Source organism: Erpetoichthys calabaricus, chromosome 14, assembly GCF_900747795.2.
Source record: "Erpetoichthys calabaricus chromosome 14, fErpCal1.3, whole genome shotgun sequence".
NCBI classification, from domain to species: Eukaryota; Metazoa; Chordata; class Cladistia; order Polypteriformes; family Polypteridae; genus Erpetoichthys; species Erpetoichthys calabaricus.
Window position 1 is genome coordinate 17,471,170 of NC_041407.2, and position 20,847 is coordinate 17,492,016.

General features: G+C 42.8%; 1 protein-coding gene across 1 annotated transcript in view; it reads left to right on the forward strand.

Moving 5' to 3' along the window:
• The first annotated feature begins 267 nt into the window (after window positions 1-267).
• Window positions 268-20,847, forward strand: part of tekt3 (tektin 3) — a 36,721-nt gene continuing 16,141 nt past the window's right edge. Inside the window, exons 1-3 of the mRNA XM_028792893.2 lie at window positions 268-423; window positions 5,260-5,856; window positions 18,182-18,265. Of these exons, the coding sequence (XP_028648726.1) occupies window positions 5,278-5,856; window positions 18,182-18,265 (663 nt within the window). The 5' untranslated portion in view covers window positions 268-423; window positions 5,260-5,277. The remainder of the gene's footprint in view (window positions 424-5,259; window positions 5,857-18,181; window positions 18,266-20,847) is intronic.

A 20,847-nucleotide genomic window follows, 5' to 3' on the forward strand; every position in this document is an offset into this window, starting at 1 on the left:
AATGCCTTTTGAAAAAATTGACCTGTGCTTTGACAGTCTGTGTGAACGTATTTAGAAGCAATTTATTCTCCTGAAAATCATTTACTTGCCCACATGCCATGTCTCTCTCTCTCTGTTTCTCTCCCTCTCTCGTCTGTCTTCTCCAAACTTTTTGGTTTCCAAGAGCAGCCACTGCTATAGCAACTAAGTTACTTCGAACAACTTAACTATGGAGGGTAGTAATAAGGCCCGCCCACCCGCACTACTCTTCTTTTTGGCGTAGCCCCGCCTTCTCTCCATTCTTGTCAGCCTTTGGCCCGTGGGCCTGTCACTCAGGAGCTTTCGCGGTGGTGATCTTGTCGAGGCTTCTGAAGTGCTGCTCAGGTGTGAGGTACACAGGCAGATAGCCAGCAGGCAGGTAACGAATCCGACGCTGCGCCACAGGTAAGTGCTTCTCATCCACACACTTCGATCCGCTCCGTCGGTCTTTGTAAACAGACCCCTCTAAGCCCGGCCAGGTGTACTTGTCCAGACTAGCTGTTCATAGCATCGATGCAAGTCGCTGGCAGACGAGTTTGCTGTCCCCCATCTCTCTCGCTCCTGTCACTCTGTCTCTGCATCTTATCTGAAATATCTTGTGATGGAAAGACCGTAGCAGCAGCAGGCGCCAGTGACAGAACAGAATTAAAGTTATGACAATCCACACCTCCACGGAGGGTCTGAACTTAACAATACCAGTTAAAGCTACGGGGGGGACATGAAGTTTAGCATCTTGCGCAAGGATGGAACTTGTCCTGGACGCGGCGACAGATAGGATTATAATGAATATTAAACGGTAAAGTTAATAATATATATGACGGTAAAGTTAATAATATATATATATGACTCTGCTCCGTGTGTCATATATGTAAATCCCCTGCCTGTTCCACAATGCAATTAAACACCACGAAACAAAGGAAAGAAAACATTAAAAATGCACAAGAAATCTCTACAGAGTTCTTTTTCCTTTTGCTACATAGACAATAATAACCTAATTTACTTTTTCGACTACTGAGTGTCTATCAAGAACAGATTTTATTTAAGAACGTAACATCTATAAACGCAATTAAAATATATATACAAATAAATATGTCTGTTCCTAAGTTGCACCAAGTGGTGTCAGGAAAGTCTACAGGTCCACATAAACCTTGAAATATGTAGCGATTTAGAAAAAGAACAGATTGATGGACACACACATACACAGTTACTGGAAACTTAGTCAAAGAGAAACATTAGGGTTACTTATAGAACATGAAAAGGAAGGTTATCAGTTCAACACAGTAGATGACCAAGGAAGAACTTTTCTTTCTTTTGAATTTTTGTGCTTTATAGTCAGGGTGTGCTCAGACCAAATGGTGTCTGTATATTCATTTATTTCCTTAATCTTTTTTATTTATTATATAATTATAATTATATAGTGCCTTTCATATCTATCTATCTATCTATCTATCTATCTATCTATCTATCTATCTATCTATCTATCTATCTATCTATCTATCTATTATATAGTGCCTTTCATATCTATCTATCTATCTATCTATCTATCTATCTATCTATCTATCTATCTATCTATCTATCTATCTATCTATCTATGTTTAATTTAATAGAGAGGCTTTTTGGGGGATTGGGAATGGTGTACACTAGGGTGGGCTTTCTGTTTTGGTTTTAAAATAACAAAAAGAAATGTAGACAATGTAAATTTGACAAACTTTATTATGGGGAAAAGTAAATTAGCTATTTGGAAAACTGGAAAATATAAAATTGTAGGAGGTGGTTTGCAAGATCCAACTGTAGTTTTTAAAATACTGAGCATTAGTCGCATTTTGATAGATTTTAATTTTTACAAATCCACAAAAATCTTGACAAGTTTAAAACCATATGGTGTGTGAATGGTATGTTATGTGACTGTATTAATGAAGAACTGCGGTTTGTTTTTTAGGGGAGTTTGTGGGTTCAGTTGTGTTTCCAAAAATATTTAACATGAAAATGTATTTATAATAATATAGCGTCAGTGCCGGATTAACCAATAGGCACATGTAGCATATGCTACGGGCCCCCACAATTTCGGGGGCCCCCCAAATGGTGAACCCAATATTTAATGAAAAAGTGTAGCATTGAAAAACTGGTCTTTAAAAATATTATCTTTACGTTTTTAAACTGTAAATTTCTTACACAACAAAACTTTAGGGGCCCAACACATAAAATTCACATAAATATTATAAGATTCTTATTATAATCGAGAGTAAAATAATTATTTAGTCTGGTTTGAACTGTTCAGAATCTAAACTTCAGATGATGCACACCAAAAGGGCCCCCAAATTTGAAATGTGCTACGGGCCCCCAAAGCTCTTAATCTGGCCCTGTATAACAATATAATGTGTAAGTTGTTGTATAGTTGCCTGATGTTTTTGTCAATAAAGTTTGTTTTTAAAAATAAAAAAAATCTATCTATCTATCTATCTATCTATCTATCTATCTATCTATCTATCTATCTATCTATCTATCTATCTATCTATCTATCTATCTATCTATCTATCTATTATATAGTGCCTTTCATATCTATCTATTATATAGTGCCTTTCACATCTATCTATCTATCTATCTATCTATCTATCTATCTATCTATCTATCTATCTATCTATCTATCTATCTATCGTTAATAAGTCAATGACTAGATAAAGTGTAATCCTTTTGTCATGACCAAGTAGATGTCACCACAGAAACGATCAATTATTTGTCCTGCTTTGTTGCTTTGCTCTCGATAATTAAAAAGAAGGAAACTGAAATGGGGTTTGGCATGGAAACTGTATGAGTCCGACAGAAGAAGGAAGCAGCACCGAGAGTGACGCTGCCCTCTTACTTTATCATATGATTGTGTGATAAACTTTTTTTTCTTATTTTCATTTTTCGGAAATGCAGCAGCACAAATTAATGTCAGGCTTTGGCGAGTGAGTAATGCCAGGCAGGATTCCTACCCAACGTGGTCTGTCATACGCCTGGTAGACACGTGGCGTTTTTTTTAAGAGGCATTTCTTAATTCACATGACTTTATATACGATGACGCTTCAAATAAATGAGGGATCGTGCAAATCAGCTCTTGTCAATGGGTCACTTGAGAACTTTGGATTTTAGAAACGAATGTTAAACTGGAGCTGTGAGGTGGGCATGTTCTACCTGTGTCTGTTTGAGTTTTCCTAGCGATGACCCGTTTTTCTCTCACATCTCAAACACTCGAGTGTGTGTTTGGCTAATTGGCAGCCATTTGCCCTGTATGTGTGAGAGTAGGTGTGGCGGTGGTGGACTGTGGTGGTGTCCCATTCAAGACTGGTTCTTTGTTTGTGTCAAATACATCCAGGATTACCTCCTGCTCCCTAAGACTGTGATCTGGATTAAACCACTTGATGGTGGAATAAGTGATGGTGATCTGTGATATATACAAAGCAAAATGTACAAACAGAGAAAGAGGTAAATCCAGCAGAGAGATAAGGATGATCTTAGTGTGCACTGTGTCACCATTTTATGACATTCACCTACTATCTATTGGTGAGTTGACTCTTCGTTTGCCTACAACAGCCTGAATTCCACAGTGAGATTTCATACTTTTGGCACAGAAATATCAGCCCCTTTGAAAACCATGTGGTGGACCCCTACTCAGAGTTTCTCATTCCTTTTCATCCTAGAGATGCTCGACTGAATTGGGATGGCCCCTCCATAGTGATGAATTCACGGCCAAGTTATCTGAACCACTCCAGGTCTTTGTTAGCTTTGTGGTGTGCAGTGTTAGTCTGCCTAAAAGCCCATTTACAAATGGGCACACTGCCACCATGAAGGGAAACACCAGGATGACATTGGTTTTCATATATTTTGTGGCACATTAACATCTCTCTAGTTCTCTCACAAAGACACAATGTTCAACCCTGCTAGTGGGGAAGTCTGTATTGTTGTTGTTCTTCCAGTAGGAAGGATCCATGGCCTCCAGGGGTGTTGCACGGATGATCCACATCCAATATGATGTGTTGTAGGAAGGACCCATGGCCTCCAGTGTTGTGGTAAAAATGATCCATGGCATCAAGTGGTGTTGTAGGAAGGATCAATGGACACAAGAGGTGTTGTATGGGTGATCCCCGTCCTTATGATGTGAAGTAGGAAGGATCAGTGGACTCAAGGGGTGTTGTAGGAAGGACCCATGGCCTCCAGGAATGTGGTAAAAATGATCCATGGCATCAACTGGTGTTGTAGGAAGGATCAATGGACACAAGGGGTGTTGAAGGAAGGATCAGTGGACTCAAGTGGTGTTGTAGGAAGGACCCATGGCCTTAAGGGCACTGGTAAAAATGACCCATGGCATCAAGTGGTGTTGTAGGAAGGATCGATGGCCTCAAGGGGTGTTTTATGGGCGATCCAAGTCCTTATAATATGAAGTAGGAAGGATCAGTGGACTCAAGTTGTGTTGTAGGAAGGACCATGGCCTTAAGGGCTGTGGTAAAAATATCCCATGGCATCAAGTGGTGTTGTAAATAAGATCTATGGCCTCAAGTGGTGTTGTATGGATGATTCATTTCCTTATGATATGTTGTAGGAAGGATCAGTGGACTCAAGGGGTGTTGTAGGAAGGACCCATGGCCTCCAGGGGTGTTGTACAGATGATCCGGGTCCTTATGATGTGTTGTATGAAGGATAAGTAGACTCAACGGGTGCTTCAGGAAGGATCAATGGACTCAAGGGATGCTGTAAGAAGGACCCATGGCCTTAAGGGGTGCAGTAAGAATGATCCATGGCATCAGGTGGTGTTGTAGAAAGGAGCCATGGCTTCATGGGGTGTTTGTAGAAAGAATTCACAGCATCATGGGCTTTTCTTCATATCAGCAGGACCCACACGTCATCAGAACAGGTGATGTTTTTCCACTTTTCCAGTGTCTAATGTTCCTTATGTCACTACCACCACACTTTCTTGTTTTCACTGATGGGTCCTATCTTTGAGACAGAAGCAATTTGTTTACAGCTGATTGACTGTAACCTGTATGTTATGCTGCCCAAGTTGGGTCAGCTTGAGCCTTTTATCAAGTGCTGCAGTGTAAATAGATAATTTATGTTTCCCTCAACCATAATGTTATGTCAGATACATAACCAAAGGCAGATTGATGCAGTGAGATAAGTTCACCTAACATGCATCGGTACTTTGAAATCCTTCTTTGTGACAGTTCGCCTCCTCTGACTAACCATTCTCCTTTTGAATTGCAGAAACAAGCAGGTCCCACTATGGACCTTCTGGGCTCAACTATGACTGCCACCTACATGCGACCCCGATCAACAGCGACTAACTTTCTCCCTGCCATTTCCACGATGGCTTCCAGCTACAAGACCCATTTCCCCCAGCTGGCTCTGAAGCAGAGCCTGAATGTGCCTTGGAGATCCAACACTCAGTACAAACTGGCCTCGATCGTTCCTGGCTTCGGCTCATCATCCAGAGCCAGCTCTGAGCTCCTCAACACCAACATGAAGTTTTATCCATCCAACAGGGCCAGCTTGTTCACCCGTTACAACCCAGACGACTGGCACAAGTCCAACCAGACCAACTACAGGGAGTCAGAAGTGGCCAGGCATAGTGCCGAGAGGCTGCGCCTCGACACGGCCCGGCTTATTCAGGACAAAGACCAGATGACCAGAAGGAGCCAGGACACCACGAGCAGGACCATTGGTGAACGGGTCAATGACATTGTATTCTGGAAATCGGAGCTAAACCATGAGATTGAAAACATGGTGGGTGAGATCAACATGTTGAATGAAGCTAAGAAGAGGCTAGAGAAGGCCCTAGCTGAAACCGAGGGGCCACTACAGGTAAGGAAAGAGTGAAGTGAAGTGAAGTGAAGTGAAGTGAAGTGAAGTGAAGTGAAGTGAAGGGAATGCATAATGATTTAGCAGACCATTTCAGCCATAGTGAATAGATAACAGGCTGTTAGGACATTTCAGGTGGACATCCGCATGGACTTGAAGGCTCACCGCCTTTATACATAGAAGGTGCAGGAAAGGCTCCATCAGCTGGGATGCACGCTGTGAATACTCCTGAAATTTAACTTGAAGCATCTGACTAATGCTGGTCTCGTGAGCTCCCAGGTGGTTGTGGGAAATGTAGTCCTGAAGCACAAGGCGGGCGATTCACCTTTAATTGAAAGTGAGCTGAGGTGACTGGGAAACAATCAGGCTCTAAAGGGAACGAACAGAAACAGGCAGGTTAAAAGCATGGGGAGACAAAAGATCAAAAGGACAAGGGGCCAAACACTAATTAAAAGATAGGCATTAACCAAATGAACATTTTAAAACAAACGAGGAGAACACAGCAAGTCATCGCAAAGTAGAAGAAGCTGCTTTGTGCAGCACCATCTTAAATAAGGCAGTGTTGTGATGTCACATAGAGTGACACCGGCGGTCATTGTTTCTATGAACAATAAAGCTGTCACCACAACTACCCCAAAATGGCAGTGCCTGGAAGGCAGAATGCTGTCACAAAATTATGTCAACGGAATAATGCGAAAATGAATAATACTCAAAAAATAGTGACGACTCAAAGTTCTGAGACAGTAATAGGCTTGTTCAAGCCCCAGATCGTGACATACTCTTGCTGAGTTTTAATATTTCTTTCAATCTGGTGATCCCTGTGGGACATCCTGAGATTTTGCTCGGTCCCCTCAAGGTTGCTGGATATCATGGCCGGCCTGTAAACTGGTAAGGTGAGTGCTGTGCAGAGTGGAGGCAGAACCTCTGCGTTGTTTTCCCGGTTGATTCTGGGGTCTGTCAGGGGTCTGTTTTTGCTCATACTCTGTTCAATGCTTGCATGGGCTGGGTGTTGGGCAGGGTCATGGGGTCCAGCGGCTGGGGGCATCTGTTGGTAATGAGAGATTCACTCATCTTGACTTGCCAATGATGTTGTGATCTTCGCGGAGTCAATGGGGACTCTGATCAGGGCTCTCGAGGGACTGTGCAAGGAGTCTGAGTATCCTGATAAAAACTTAGATCCAGGCCTTTAATGACCTCTTGGGCACGGCCATCAGCAGTGTGTCTGTCTGCGGAGAGAATGTCGACCGTGTCGAGAGGTTTACTTATCTCAGCAGTGACATTCATGTGTCAGATGACTCTTCCTATGAAGAGTCATTAAACGGATTGGGAGAGCATGGGGGGTCAAGAGGTCATTGGAAACAGGTGTGTGGTGCTCCTGATGTCTCTGCTAAAAGACGAAGGTCCAAGTCTTTGGAGTCCTGGTGCTTCCTGGCTTGCTGTATGGTTTCGAGACATGGACGCTATCCAGTGACTTGAGATGAAGACTGGACTCCTGTGTCTCCTCAGAGAGTCCTTGGGTACCGCTGGTTTGACTTTGTGTTGCTCATGGAGTCCCGAATGAGGCACATTACTTGCATTGTGAGGGAGCGTCACTTATGGCACTACAGCCATATAGCGCGATTACCCGAGGGTGATCCAGTTCACAGGACCCTCATTGTTGAGGACCCGAGCAGCTGGACCAGGCCAAGGGGATGTCCACTTAACACCTAGCTGTGGCAAATAGAGGGTCATTTCCTGAGGGTGGGACTGGACCGTGTGTCTGCCCTAGGGGTTGCCATCCAGGATCCTGAGCCTTTTTTTGTCATGTGATGGGTGCGGCAACATGCTGTACCAGTGCATGCTGCCCAACCTGACCTGACCTGACCTGACCTGACCTAATCTGATCTGATCCAATCACCCTGGACTTTAAAGCTCACGAGACAATGGAGTGCATCCTCATTTCACACAGTCAGCTTGGCGTTTCAGAGCTATTGGGCCAAATGTATTTACTTTGAAGATAGTGCTGCTATCTCCTCTGTAGATCTCACCGTCACCTCCCTCTATCTTGGAGGACCCTGTGTGCTCTGACTGTCTCTATTAGATACATTTGGATTTATCGCCTTGTCTCAGTCGGGTCTCAATCCAGGTGGTTTGTCGTGTGGTGGGTGCAGCAATGAGCTATCAGCACATGCACCCAACCCAACCCAACCTCGGCTCAGGAATTCACTCCGGGCAATGCCACCCTTCTCAGTCAATGCAGCTACAATAAGACCTCACCTTGTGATCAGGGCTTCAAATCATGGGGGGTCTCTCCCTTGTGTCTCTCTCTCTCTCAGCCTTGTAGCTCTCAACCCACACATTACAAGGCTTTAGCAAGTGAACGATAATTTAGTGTTGTGTCACTGGCAGACTGGCACCCTTCTGCCTGGCACAAAGGCTAAAGTTTGTCAAGACGTCGGGCTTCCAAGGCCGTTTGATAGCGCACTGCATTTTAACGATATGTCACTGCTCAATGATACCTGGAAATTATATAAATAGAAATAATTTTGAAATTATTAATTTGTTTTCTGACCTGGTGTCAGTTTATTTCAAGCTCACTCAAATTACTGCAGCTACTACTACACACTTAAATTCATTTATTCATTCATTCATTTTCTCTGTTTACCCAAACCCTCTTTTTCCAGCACAGGCCTTGAGTGGGCAGGTGGCTACCCTGGCAGCAGCAGGTGCAAGGAAGCCAACCCTGAACTGGACGTGAGCCCATTGCCAGCCATACTCCGACTCGCATTCATTCATCTTTTTCATTAGTTTCTCCAATCTGATAGAATGTCACAGTGGCACGGGCCAGTTTTAACAATCTCCTCACGGATTGAGTACCAGCTCCTTGAAGGGCATACTTATGTTGGTGATTGATCGATTTATGATTCATTCGTTCATTTTCCAGATCCTCTTATTCCGATACAGTGTCACAAATGAACTGTAGCCTGTCTTTGCTGCAGCAGGTACAAGATAGGAACCAGCCCTGGCATGGATGCCATTTCCTTGAAAGTTGAAGTCACATTCACACTTTCACTTGTAAAAATTGATTGCTTGACTTTTTAATTTATTCATTTATTTTACAAATCCTCTTATTCCAATGCAGTGCTACAGTGGGCAGCAGTCGATCTTGGCATCAACGAAAACAAGATATGAAGCAGCCCTGAAGTGGATGTCAGTCCATTGCCAGCCTTCTCAGACTCATATTCATTCATTTATTTTTCCAATCCAGTAGAATGTCACAATAGACAGGGGACAATTTTCTCAGTAAATTGCGCAAGATGTGAAGTTGCCCTGGACTGAGTGCCAGCCCCTTGAAGAGCATACTCACATTCACAGTGCTCCATTATTGATTGACTGATTCATTGAGTCATCCATTCTCCAAATCCATTAATTTAAATACAATATAACAGAGGGCAGAAGCCTACCTTGGCATCAGCAGAATATAAGACAGGAACAGGCCCTGGTATGGATGCCAGCCTTCTAAAGGGCATACTCACATTCACACAAACATTAATTAAGGAATAAAGGAATATTCCCAATCCTCTTATTCAAATACAGTGACAAAGTGGAAAGGAGCCTTTCTTGGCAGCAAAAGATACAAGATAGGAACCTGCCCTGGAGTAGATGCCAGCCCCTGGAACGGCATACTCAAATTCACACTACCACTTTCATTTTCCAGATCCTCCTGTTCAAATAACAATGGCACAGTGGGCAGGAGCCTACCTGGCCATCAACAGATTCAAAATAGGAACCAGTCCTGCAGTAGATGCCATCACTTTGCAGGGCATATTCACTTTCACATTAATATTAATTAATTCATTAATTTTTCCAATCTTCTTATTCTAATACAGTGTCACAGTGGGCAGGGGCTTATCTTGGCATCAACAGATTCAAAGCAGGAACCAGCCCAGGAGTGGAAGCTAGACCCATAAAGGGGATATTCACATTCACACCCTCATTAATAACTGAATGGATGAATTTTCCAAATCTTTTTATTCCAATGCAGTGGGCTGAAGTCAATCTTGGCATCAATAAATACAAGACATGAACCAGGAGTGGACGCCAGCCCTTTAAAGGGCATACTCACATTCACACCGACGTTAATTAATGAATAAGGGGATTTTCCAAATCCTTTTGTTTAAATACACTGACACGGTGGGCAGGAGCCTATTTTGGCAGCAACAAGCACATAATAGGAACCTGCCCTGGACTGGGTGCCAGCCCCTGGAAGGGCATGTTTACATTTACCCAAACTAACTAACTAACTAACTAACTAACTAACTAACTAACTAACTAACTAACTAACTAACTAACTAACTAACTAACTAATTTTCAAAATCCTTTTATTTAAATACAGTAATAAAAGGTGGCAGAAGCTTATCTTGGCATCAGTAAGTTCAAGAGAGAAATCAGCACTGGAGTGGATGCCAGCCCCTTAGCCCCAGGGTCATACTTACATTCACACCCTCATTGATGAAAGAATGAATGAATCTTTTAAATTCTCTAATTTCTATACAGTGTGCAGGAACCTATCTTGATATCGTCGGGTACAAGACAGCAATCTGTTCTAGAATAGATGCCAGCCACTGGAAGGGCATACTCCCATTCACACTTCCATTTTCATTTTCCAAATCTTCTTATTCTAATACAGTGTCACAGAGGGCAGGAATCTATCTTGGCATCAATAGATACAAGACTGGAGTGGATGCCAGTCCCTTAAAGAGCATACTTACATTCACCCCAGAGTAATGAATTCATTTTTTAACTCCTCTTATTTCTGTACAGTGTCACAGTGGGCAGTCCTAGCCAGGAAGTCACACACTGTCATATACACACACTAACTCTCATTCATTCGTTCGTTCGTTCCTTCAGTGTTTCATTTGTTTGTTTATTGGTTTGTTTGTTCTTTCATTCATTCATCCATTTATGTAACAAATCCTCTTATTCTTATACAGTGCCACAATGGGCAGTCCTAGACAGGGAGTCACACTATGTCACCTTCATACACTAACTCACATTCATTCATTCACTCACTCACTCACTCACTCACTCACTCACTCACTCACTCACTCACTCACTCACTCACTCACTCACTCACTCACTCACTCATTCGTTTATTCCTGTAACAAATCCTCTCATTCCAGTACAGTGTCACAGTGGGCAGTCCTAGCCAGGAAGTCACACTCTGTCACATTCACTCAATAACTCTAATTCATTCATTCATTCATTCATTCAATAAATCATTCATTCATTCCTTTGTTCATTTATTCATGTAACAAATCCTCTTATTCTTATACAGCATCACAATGGGCACTGCTAGACAGGGTGTCAAACACTGTCACATTCACTCACTAACATTCATTCATTCTTTCATTCGTTCGTTGATTTGTTTGTTTGTTCATTCATTCATTTATGTAACAAATCCTCTTATTCTTATACAGTGCCACAATGGGCAGTCCTAGACAGGGAGTCACACTATGTCACCTTCATACACTAACTCACATTCATCTGTTAGTTCGTTCACTCACTCACTCACTCACTCACTCACTCACTCACTCACTCACTCACTCACTCACTCACTCACTCGTTTATTTATGTAACAAATCCTCTAATTCCAGTACAGTGTTACAGTGGGCAGTCCTAGCCAGGAAGTCACACTCTGTCACATTCACTCAGTAACTCTAATTCATTCATTCATTCATTCATTCATTCATTCATTCATTCATTCATGTAACAAATCCTCTTATTCTTATACAGTGCCACAATGGGCAGTCCTAGACAGGGAGTCACACTATGTCACCTTCATACACTAACTCACATTCGTTCGTTCGTTCATTTGTTTGTTCATTCATTCATTCATTCATTCATTCATACGTTCACTCACTCACTCACTCACTCACTCACTCACTCACTCACTCATTCGTTTATTCATGTAACAAATCCTCTAATTCCAGTACAGTGTCACAGTGGGCAGTCCTAGCCAGGAAGTCACACTCTGTCACATTCACACAGTAACTCTAATTCATTCATTCAATAAATCATTCATTCATTCATTTGTTCATTTATTTATGTAACAAATCCTCTTATTCTTATACAGCATCACAATGGGCACTGCTAGACATGGAGTCACACACTGTCACATTCACTCACTAATATTCATTCATTCTTTCATTCGTTCGTTGATTGTTTGTTCATTCATTCATTTATGTAACAAATCCTCTTATTCTTATACAGTGCCACAATGGGCAGTCCTAGACAGGGAGTCACACTATGTCACCTTCATACACTAACTCACATTCATTCATTCATTCATTCATTCATTCATTCATTCATTCATTCATTCATTCATGTAACAAATCCTCTTATTCTTATACAGTGCCACAATGGGCAGTCCTAGACAGGGAGTCACACTATGTCACCTTCATACACTAACTCACATTCGTTCGTTCGTTCATTTGTTTGTTCATTCATTCATTCATTCATTCATTCATTCATACGTTCACTCACTCACTCACTCACTCACTCACTCATTCGTTTATTCATGTAACAAATCCTCTAATTCCAGTACAGTGTCACAGTGGGCAGTCCTAGCCAGGAAGTCACACTCTGTCACATTCACACAGTAACTCTAATTCATTCATTCAATAAATCATTCATTCATTCATTTGTTCATTTATTTATGTAACAAATCCTCTTATTCTTATACAGCATCACAATGGGCACTGCTAGACATGGAGTCACACACTGTCACATTCACTCACTAATATTCATTCATTCTTTCATTCGTTCGTTGATTGTTTGTTCATTCATTCATTTATGTAACAAATCCACTTATTCTTATACAGTGCCACAATGGGCAGTCCTAGACAGGGAGTCACACTATGTCACCTTCGTACACTAACTCACATTCATTCATTCATTCATTCATGTAACAAATCCTCTTATTCTTTTACAGCATCACAGTGGGCAGGCCTAGCCAGGGACTCACACAGTCACATTCAACTCATATTCATTCATTCATTTTACAAATCCTCTTATTCCAATCCAGTGTCGCATTGCACAGCAGCATATCTTGGCAGCAACAGCTACACAACAGGAGCCATCCCTGGACTGGATGCCAGTTAGTTTTTGGGCACAACCGCACCTACTCATTTTATTATCTTCTAAACCCTGTTACTAAAATGTAGTGTCACAGCAGGCAGAAGCCTAACTAGACAGGGTGTTGCTTCATTTCAGAGCACACACACACACACACACACATGCACACACAGACACATACGCACACGCACGCACACACACACATTCATTTGATTTTCAAAGCCCGATAAACAAAGCTAACAGTATGGGACAGGGGACCAAGAGTCCCTTCCAACAATAACAGGAGCAAGTCGGGGTCAGCCATGGCCGCACACAGCCCACTTAGTCCGATACGAGGCTGCCGAGCTCAGCGTGCCCCCCCTCAACCGTGCAGGAGCTCCACGTTAGGTTGCCTTGCCTTGCCTGATTCTGTAGCTCACTGCGCTGTTGTAGAGAAGCACACAGTCTGCAGTATCCTAGCATTGCAGGGCTTTACTTTCGCCAAACAGTTGCACCACCGATGGTAACCTGGCAACCCGAGGCCGAGTCGGTGAGCTGGTCAATTAACTTATTAGGTTACCTTTAGGTCATGTAGTGTCATGTTGAACCTGCTAAAGATCTAATGGCATGCAGGGCTCTCAGCGAGCTATCGGGTGTCAGAAGGCCCTTTTGAGGATTCTCGGGTAATCAATGCTGTGTCACTAGACACTGGCCGTTTATTCTCTGATTGCCGGCTTGTCTCGCCTCCCTGGGCTGGCTATGCATCATTGATAATATCATGTTATTCTAGCTGCACTAAATACACACTCATTTTATCCCATTTTTATATGACATTCTCAAACCCACTTAATTGAATTCAGGGTTGCTGTCTATCCTGGCAGCACTGGGCATGAGGCCTGAAAACCGCCCTGGCATATGGGGGTCAGTCCATCGCAGAGCTTTTTATCTTTTTAAATTATTCTAAAATATAATAAAAAATGTCAATGATCAGACACAGTGGTGTAGTAGTGAGCTCCGTTATCTGGAGGACTTGTTCTGATCGTATTTAACGTTTGATTGGCTGCTCCGACATCTTGTGACCCTGTGATGGAAAAAAAAAATTGGTGTGAGACTAAAATTTAGATGGGCAAAGGTGGCACGGTGGCTCTCTGGCTAACATTACTGACTTACATCTCCAGGGAGCAGGATGGTTTCAGGTCCTCTTTGTGGAGTTTACGTGTTCTCTCTGTGGGCCGATGTGGACACATTCTTCTTACATTCGTCCTAAGCATGTGCACATTAGTTTAATTTGTACACTGCCAAGAAAACGTATTCATCACCACCATGGAAGTTTTCACACTTTATTATGATAACTCACTGTTTCATTTGGCTTTATGGACAACAGAGTAAAAGTCTTTAATGTCTTTAAGCTGCGAGTGATAGTCAGGTACTTAGCGGATGCACCTTCGTCAGCCATGACAGCCTTGAGTCTGTGTGCTCAGGTCTCTCTCTAGCAGTTTTGCAGATCTATACATGGCCATTTTTTTTTCCACAGTCTTATTTGTAAAACTGCTCAGGCTCTGTAAGGGGACACGGAGATGGTGAGTGATCAGCCTTTGTCACGTCCGTCCGGTCACAAATTCTCAACTGGATTAATGTCTGGACTCTGACTCGGCCACTCCAGGACATTCACATCGCTGTTTTGAAGCCATTCCTGTGTAGCTTTCGATTTCTGCTTGAGGTTGCTGTCTTCCTGGAAATTTAAATCTCCTCCCAAAGTGTAGGTTTCTTGCAGACTACATCAGGTGTTCATCCATGGTATCCGCATAAGCCTTCCAGATCCTGCCTGCTGCAGTGAAGCATCTCCACAGCCTCATGCTGCCACCACCATGCTTCACGGTGGTGTTGGTGTGTGTTTGTGATAATGCCCAATGTTCCAATGTGGCACTTAGTCTGAATTTCCATCTCATCAGACCATTTAATCTGCGTCCAATTGACTTCACAGTCTCCTGTGTGCCCTCTAGGAAATTCTCTTTTCGTGTTTTGTCTGAGATAGATAGAGCTTGGATAGAAATAAAAAGAGCAGTCTCAGTCCCTGTGAGGCATCAAAAAGGCGTATTGCTCTTAGTATGAAGGAGTCCTCAGGCTGAAAGTCCTCAGCATTGGTGTGTCAGAGAGAGGATGTGCAACATTCTTCATAATGGCATTCAGTTATGTCTTCATTCTCTCCTCCTCTACTACCTCCATTAGGTCCAGAAGGCATCCCATAACTAAGCCTACATTTTTAATCTTGTTACTCTCCTATAAAGCTGTGACTGGGGAAACACCGTTGATGTCTGCACACGTCCTCCAATCTTATCCACTGTAGTATAGATAGATAGATAGATAGAATTTAATTTTAGGATAGATAGATAGATAGATAGATAGATAGATAGATAGATAGATAGATAGATAGATAGATAGATAGATAGATAGATAGATAGATAGATAGATAGATAGATAGATAGATAGATGGATGGCCAGGGCCCATGCCTGGCTGGGACACCCCTGCAGCATATGTACCAGGGGAGCAAGCATGAGAAACACAACATCTCCCCCTGGACACTAGATGGCAGCCTCCCTGAATTGCAGTGGTGCCTCGGACCCCCCCGGGGCTTCATGGGGGTTGGAGTTTTGTGCAGCCCTGTTGGTTTCCGCAGGCGCCGCCAGGGGGTGCTGCAGCAGGAGCTGCTGGACCCTTCTGGGCACTAGTTTTGCCATACCTGGAAATGCAACTGGATGTCGCAATCGAGCACCTGGAGCACTTACCAATAAAAGGGGCCAGCAATCACCACTCAGCAGCCAGAGTCGGGAGGAGAAGGACGAGGTTGCCTGGGAGGAGTGGTGGTGCAGAGGAAGAGTGGTTTGGTTTTGGTGTGTTGGTGTTTGGGGATTGTGTTGTGGCTGGGTGACATGGGGAAGATGTGCCCTCCAGGTGAAGAAAAATTAAAGTCTTTTTATTTTATACGTGTGCCTCCGTGTCCATCTGTGTCGGCTCAGGCGCCTATATAGTGCCTTTTTTTACAATAGATAGATAGATAGATAGTTTAGCGTCAGGGCCGTTCTTAGCAGTTTGGGGGCCCTACATGGTTCAGAAATGTGCAGGCCCCAGATCGGGGGAGGTGGGGGGTTCAAGAAGGGCGGAGCCCTCCCGGAGCTCAGGAAGGTATTCTAATAAAACATCCAGAAAAGGCCTTAGATGACCAGTAGGCCTACATGTACGCTTGTGTGTATGCAGAGTGGTAAAATATTGATTTTGTTCTGGATCTGGTAAAGGCCGGTAATATAGGGATATTTCATGATTTTATGGGAATCTCTCTGAATGAATCCGAAACGAATCTCTAAAATTAATGGTTGCTATAGTGCATTTGGCAAAGTAATGACGGCGTGACAATATTATTAGGGATTTAGGTGAAGATTGCACTTTGGATAATAAATTACCATTGTTAATAAGACTAAGAGATGCACTGAACTGAATTTCCTGGGGCTGGCACAGATGGCTTCAGTGCCAGGGGCATGACAGGGGCACCAGGCCCACAGCCCGACAAAAAAAAAAAAAAATTGTAAGTCAGGGCCCTATGCGGATGCGTAGTTCGCGTATGCCTAAGAACGTCCCTGTTAGCATAGTTGGCAGGATTACATAGATAGACAGATAGATAGATTTTACTAAATGTCAATAATAATACATATTAGATAGATAGATAGATAGATAGATAGATAGATAATTTAGTGTAGTTGGCAGGATTTGATAGATAGATAGATAGGTTTTACTAAATGTCAATAATAATACATAATATTAGATAGTTAGATAATTTAGTGTAGTTGGCAGGATTTGATAGATAGATAGATAGATAGATAGATAGATAGATAGATAGATAGATAGATAGATAGATAGATAGATAGATAGATAGATAGATAGATAGATAGATAATTTAGCGTATTTGGCAGGATTTGATAGATAGATAGATAGGTTTTACTAAATGTCAATAATAATACATAATATTAGATAGTTAGATAATTTAGTGTAGTTGGCAGGATTTGATAGATAGATAGATAGATAGATAGATAGATAGATAGATAGATAGATAGATAGATAGATAGATAATTTAGCGTATTTGGCAGGATTTGATAGATAGATGGATAGATAGATAGATTTTACTAAATGTCAATAATAAATACCTAATATTATATTTTTATGACAAACAGGAAGTCCCCATCACATATGCACCAGAATGACTAAAACTGAGCCCCAGTCACGTTTCTTGACACACTTCTGCTGAGTAATTAGTCGGCTGAATGTTCTCAGTGTTAGTGTGTCAGAGGGAGGATGTGCAGCATTGTTCATGATGCTTGCAGCTCCTTCAGAATTCTCCGAGGTCTCTTGATGGCCTCCCTCTTCTTCTTGCACCATTGCTTAGGATTTGTGGATGGTCTTCTCTAGCAGATATACAGCTCTGCCATGTTGCTCACTAACTGAATTATTTGGACTCCAGTGTATACTGAGTCCATCATGTATTTTCCATGCTCCATCCCCTGACTTGTGCTTTTACTCGGAGTGTTTTTCTGACCTCATCGTGTTGGTTAGCCCGTCTTACAAGCACTTTGAGCTACTTTTTGCATGAAAATGTGCTATATAAATAAATGTTGTTGTTGTTATTGTTACTGACTCCCTGCAAGTTGTGCCTCCAACATTCAGTCCATTTCTGCTGCAATGAAGTGAAACCCCAGGTAGGTGACCTCCATTGAACTAATTCTGAGGCTTCTAACACCAACGATCTGCAACAGTGCTGATTTACTGTAAGGGAGACGTTTTAATTTTCCCTGCAATCTCTTCCTACTGTGACAAAGCAGCTTGAGGAAATAAAGCAAGAACTGGGATGGCCCAATGCTGCACCTGGAATTTTTGATTTCTGTGGCCCCCTCTGTACTTCTATATGGTTTATTGACCTGTTGATCCACCTTGAAATCCCACAGTCATGCCAGTGTGGTGCCCATTTTTATTTTGGCAGTCCTTTACCAACCACTTTAGCCTTTGTCACCTCATGTCTGGTTTCCTCTTATTTTAAGCCTATTAACTTTTCAGTTTGATGGTGAAATCAGTAACAGTGAATATTGAAGTTCTGTTAGTGGTCAGCACTTCAGGATGGACTCAGAACTGAGAGCTCATCATGACAGCCGTCTTGAATGGATGTCTAACGCAATGTCATTTTCACAGGTGGCCCAGGAATGCCTGTACTACAGGGAGAAGAGGATGTCCATTGACCTGGTGCACGACGAAGTTGAGAAGAATCTCCTACAGGTGAACACTCCGGCATTTGTGTTATTTATCTGACCCAAGACAATGAGCCACAGCCATGCTTTACAGTGAAGTCAGGCCATTAAATGTTATGCTTCATTTAGATATCCCACAAGCCTCTGAGATCAAAAGTAAATTCCGCCAAGTGTCTTGAATGTGCTCTTTGCTGATTAAAGCTGTAGAGAACCAAGGCCGATCTCAACAGTACAGAACAAAAGCTGGGAGCCAACTCTGAGTGGTACAGCCAGGCCAAGTGGCTGGCAGCATTGTGTTTTTGGAGGGTGAAGTCCCCAAAGGAAAGTCAAACAAAACTCACACGATAGGCACCCCCACTAAGGTGACGTGTCACCCACTTTGTCCCCACATTATACCCTGTATAGCCTGAAAGGTCAACACCACATGGAGTACTGTTGCAGCACTCGTACGCTGAGATTATTAGGAAACTGTAGCCGCTGGCGTGTCCACCTGAGCCTCCCAGCAACAAGGACTATAAACGCATTGCTGTCGCCTAAATAAAGAAAATAGTTGACATCCTCTGACCTCCTAACTGAGACCAAAATAAAGCCATACACGCAGAAGGAGTGAAGGGAGTGGCACACCGAACATCAGCTTTAAACCAAAAACATGGCCAATGTGCCCTGAAACCTGTGATACGAGCAACTGCGACGTTTACTTACAGAATTTAGGCGTGAAAGGAGCTGAAGGTGTAACAGCGAAACAGAGGCACTAAGGTTAGGAGCACGCACTGAGTGTGCAAAAAGAAAGCAAAAATAGATAAAAGAATGAGTAAAAGAATAAATAACAGTTATTAATTAAAAGTTACATAAAACAGTAGGAATGAGAAACAGAAAGTCTGGACACGAAGGCAACCACCACAACCCTGAACAGACATGGGAAGGACTGGGAATTGGACACACCACCTCAGCGAGCCATATATTATATTATATTATATTATATTATATTATATTATATTATATTATATTATATTATATTATATTATATTATATTATATTATATTATATTATATTATATTATATTATGGGACAGCACAGTGGCGCAGTTAGGAGACCTGGGTTTGCTTCCCAGGTCCTCCCTGTGTGGAGTTTGCATGTTCTCCCCTAGTCTACGTGGGTTTCCTCCCACAGTCCAAAGACATGCAGGTTAGGTGGATTGGCGATTCTAAATTGGCCCGTGTGTGTGTGTGGGAGTGTTTGTGTGTGTCCTGCGGTGGGTTGGCACCCTGCCCGGGATTGGTTCCTGCCTTGTGCCCTGTGTTGGCTGGGATTGGCTCCAGCAGACCCCCGTGACCCTGTGTTCAGATTCAGTGGGTTGGAAAATGGATGGATGGATATTATATTATATTATATTATATTATATTATATTATATTATATTATATTATATTATATTATATTATATTATATTATATTATGGGGAGGCACGGTGGTGCAGTGGTAGTGCTGCTGCCTGGCAGTAAGGAGACTTGGGTTCACTTCCCGGGTCCTCCCTGAGTGGAGTTTGCATGTTCTCCCCTTGTCTGCGTGGATTTCCTCCCACAGTCCAAAGACATGCAGGTTGGGTGCATTGGCGATCCAAAATTGTCCCTAGTGTGTGCTTGGTGTGTGGGTATGTGTGCGTGTGTGTGTGTGTGTGTGTGTGTGTGTGTGTGTGCCCTGCAGTGGGCTGGCACGATGCCCAGGATTTGTTCCTGCCTTGCACCCCAATGATGGCTGGGATTGGCTCCAGCACCACTCGCAACCCTGTTCAGGCCTAAGCAAGTTAGACATAAATAATAATAATAATATAAGTTGAATAGAGGGCGGCACGGTGGTGCAGTGGTAGGGCTGCTGCCTGGCAGTAAGGAGACCCGGGTTAACTTCCCGGTCCTCCCTGTGTGGAGTTTGTATGTTCTCCTCATGTCTGCGTGGGTTTCCTCCCACAGTCCAAAGACATGCAGGTTAGGTGCATTGGCAATCTGAAATTGTCCCTAGTGTGTGCTTGGTGTGTGTGTGTGCCCTGTGGTGGGCTGGCGCCTTGCCCAGGGTTTGTTCCTGCCTTGCATCCTGTGTTGGCTGGGATTGGCTCCAGCAGACCCCTGTGACCCTGTAGTTGGGATATAGCGGGTTGGATAATGGATGGATTATATTATATTATATTATATTATATTATATTATATTATATTATATTATATTATATTATATTATATTATACAGGGTGGCACAGGGAAAAGGGAAATTTCAGAACTAGGTGTTGGTAACCTGGCAGTTGTTTGGGACAAATGTGACCTCGTTTAGACCCCTTGCCATTAGCTATAATGGAGCGGTGGAGTGGTGCGCCCTGAGGGTTTGCTGTGAACGCCTTTTTTAAGAATGGTGACAGTGTGACGACTGCGCAAAGGGAATTTCGGCTTCATTACCACTTAGGATGTCGTGATCGTGTCCCGTTTGCTCATGCGATGACAACATGGGTGCATAATTTCGAAGAAACGGATTCAGCCATAAAAAAAAGAAGTCCCCAGGTGGAGCCACTTCACGTACTGCCTGCCCGATAATCGATGGCAGCTATTCGGCGATTGCTTGGAAGGTGC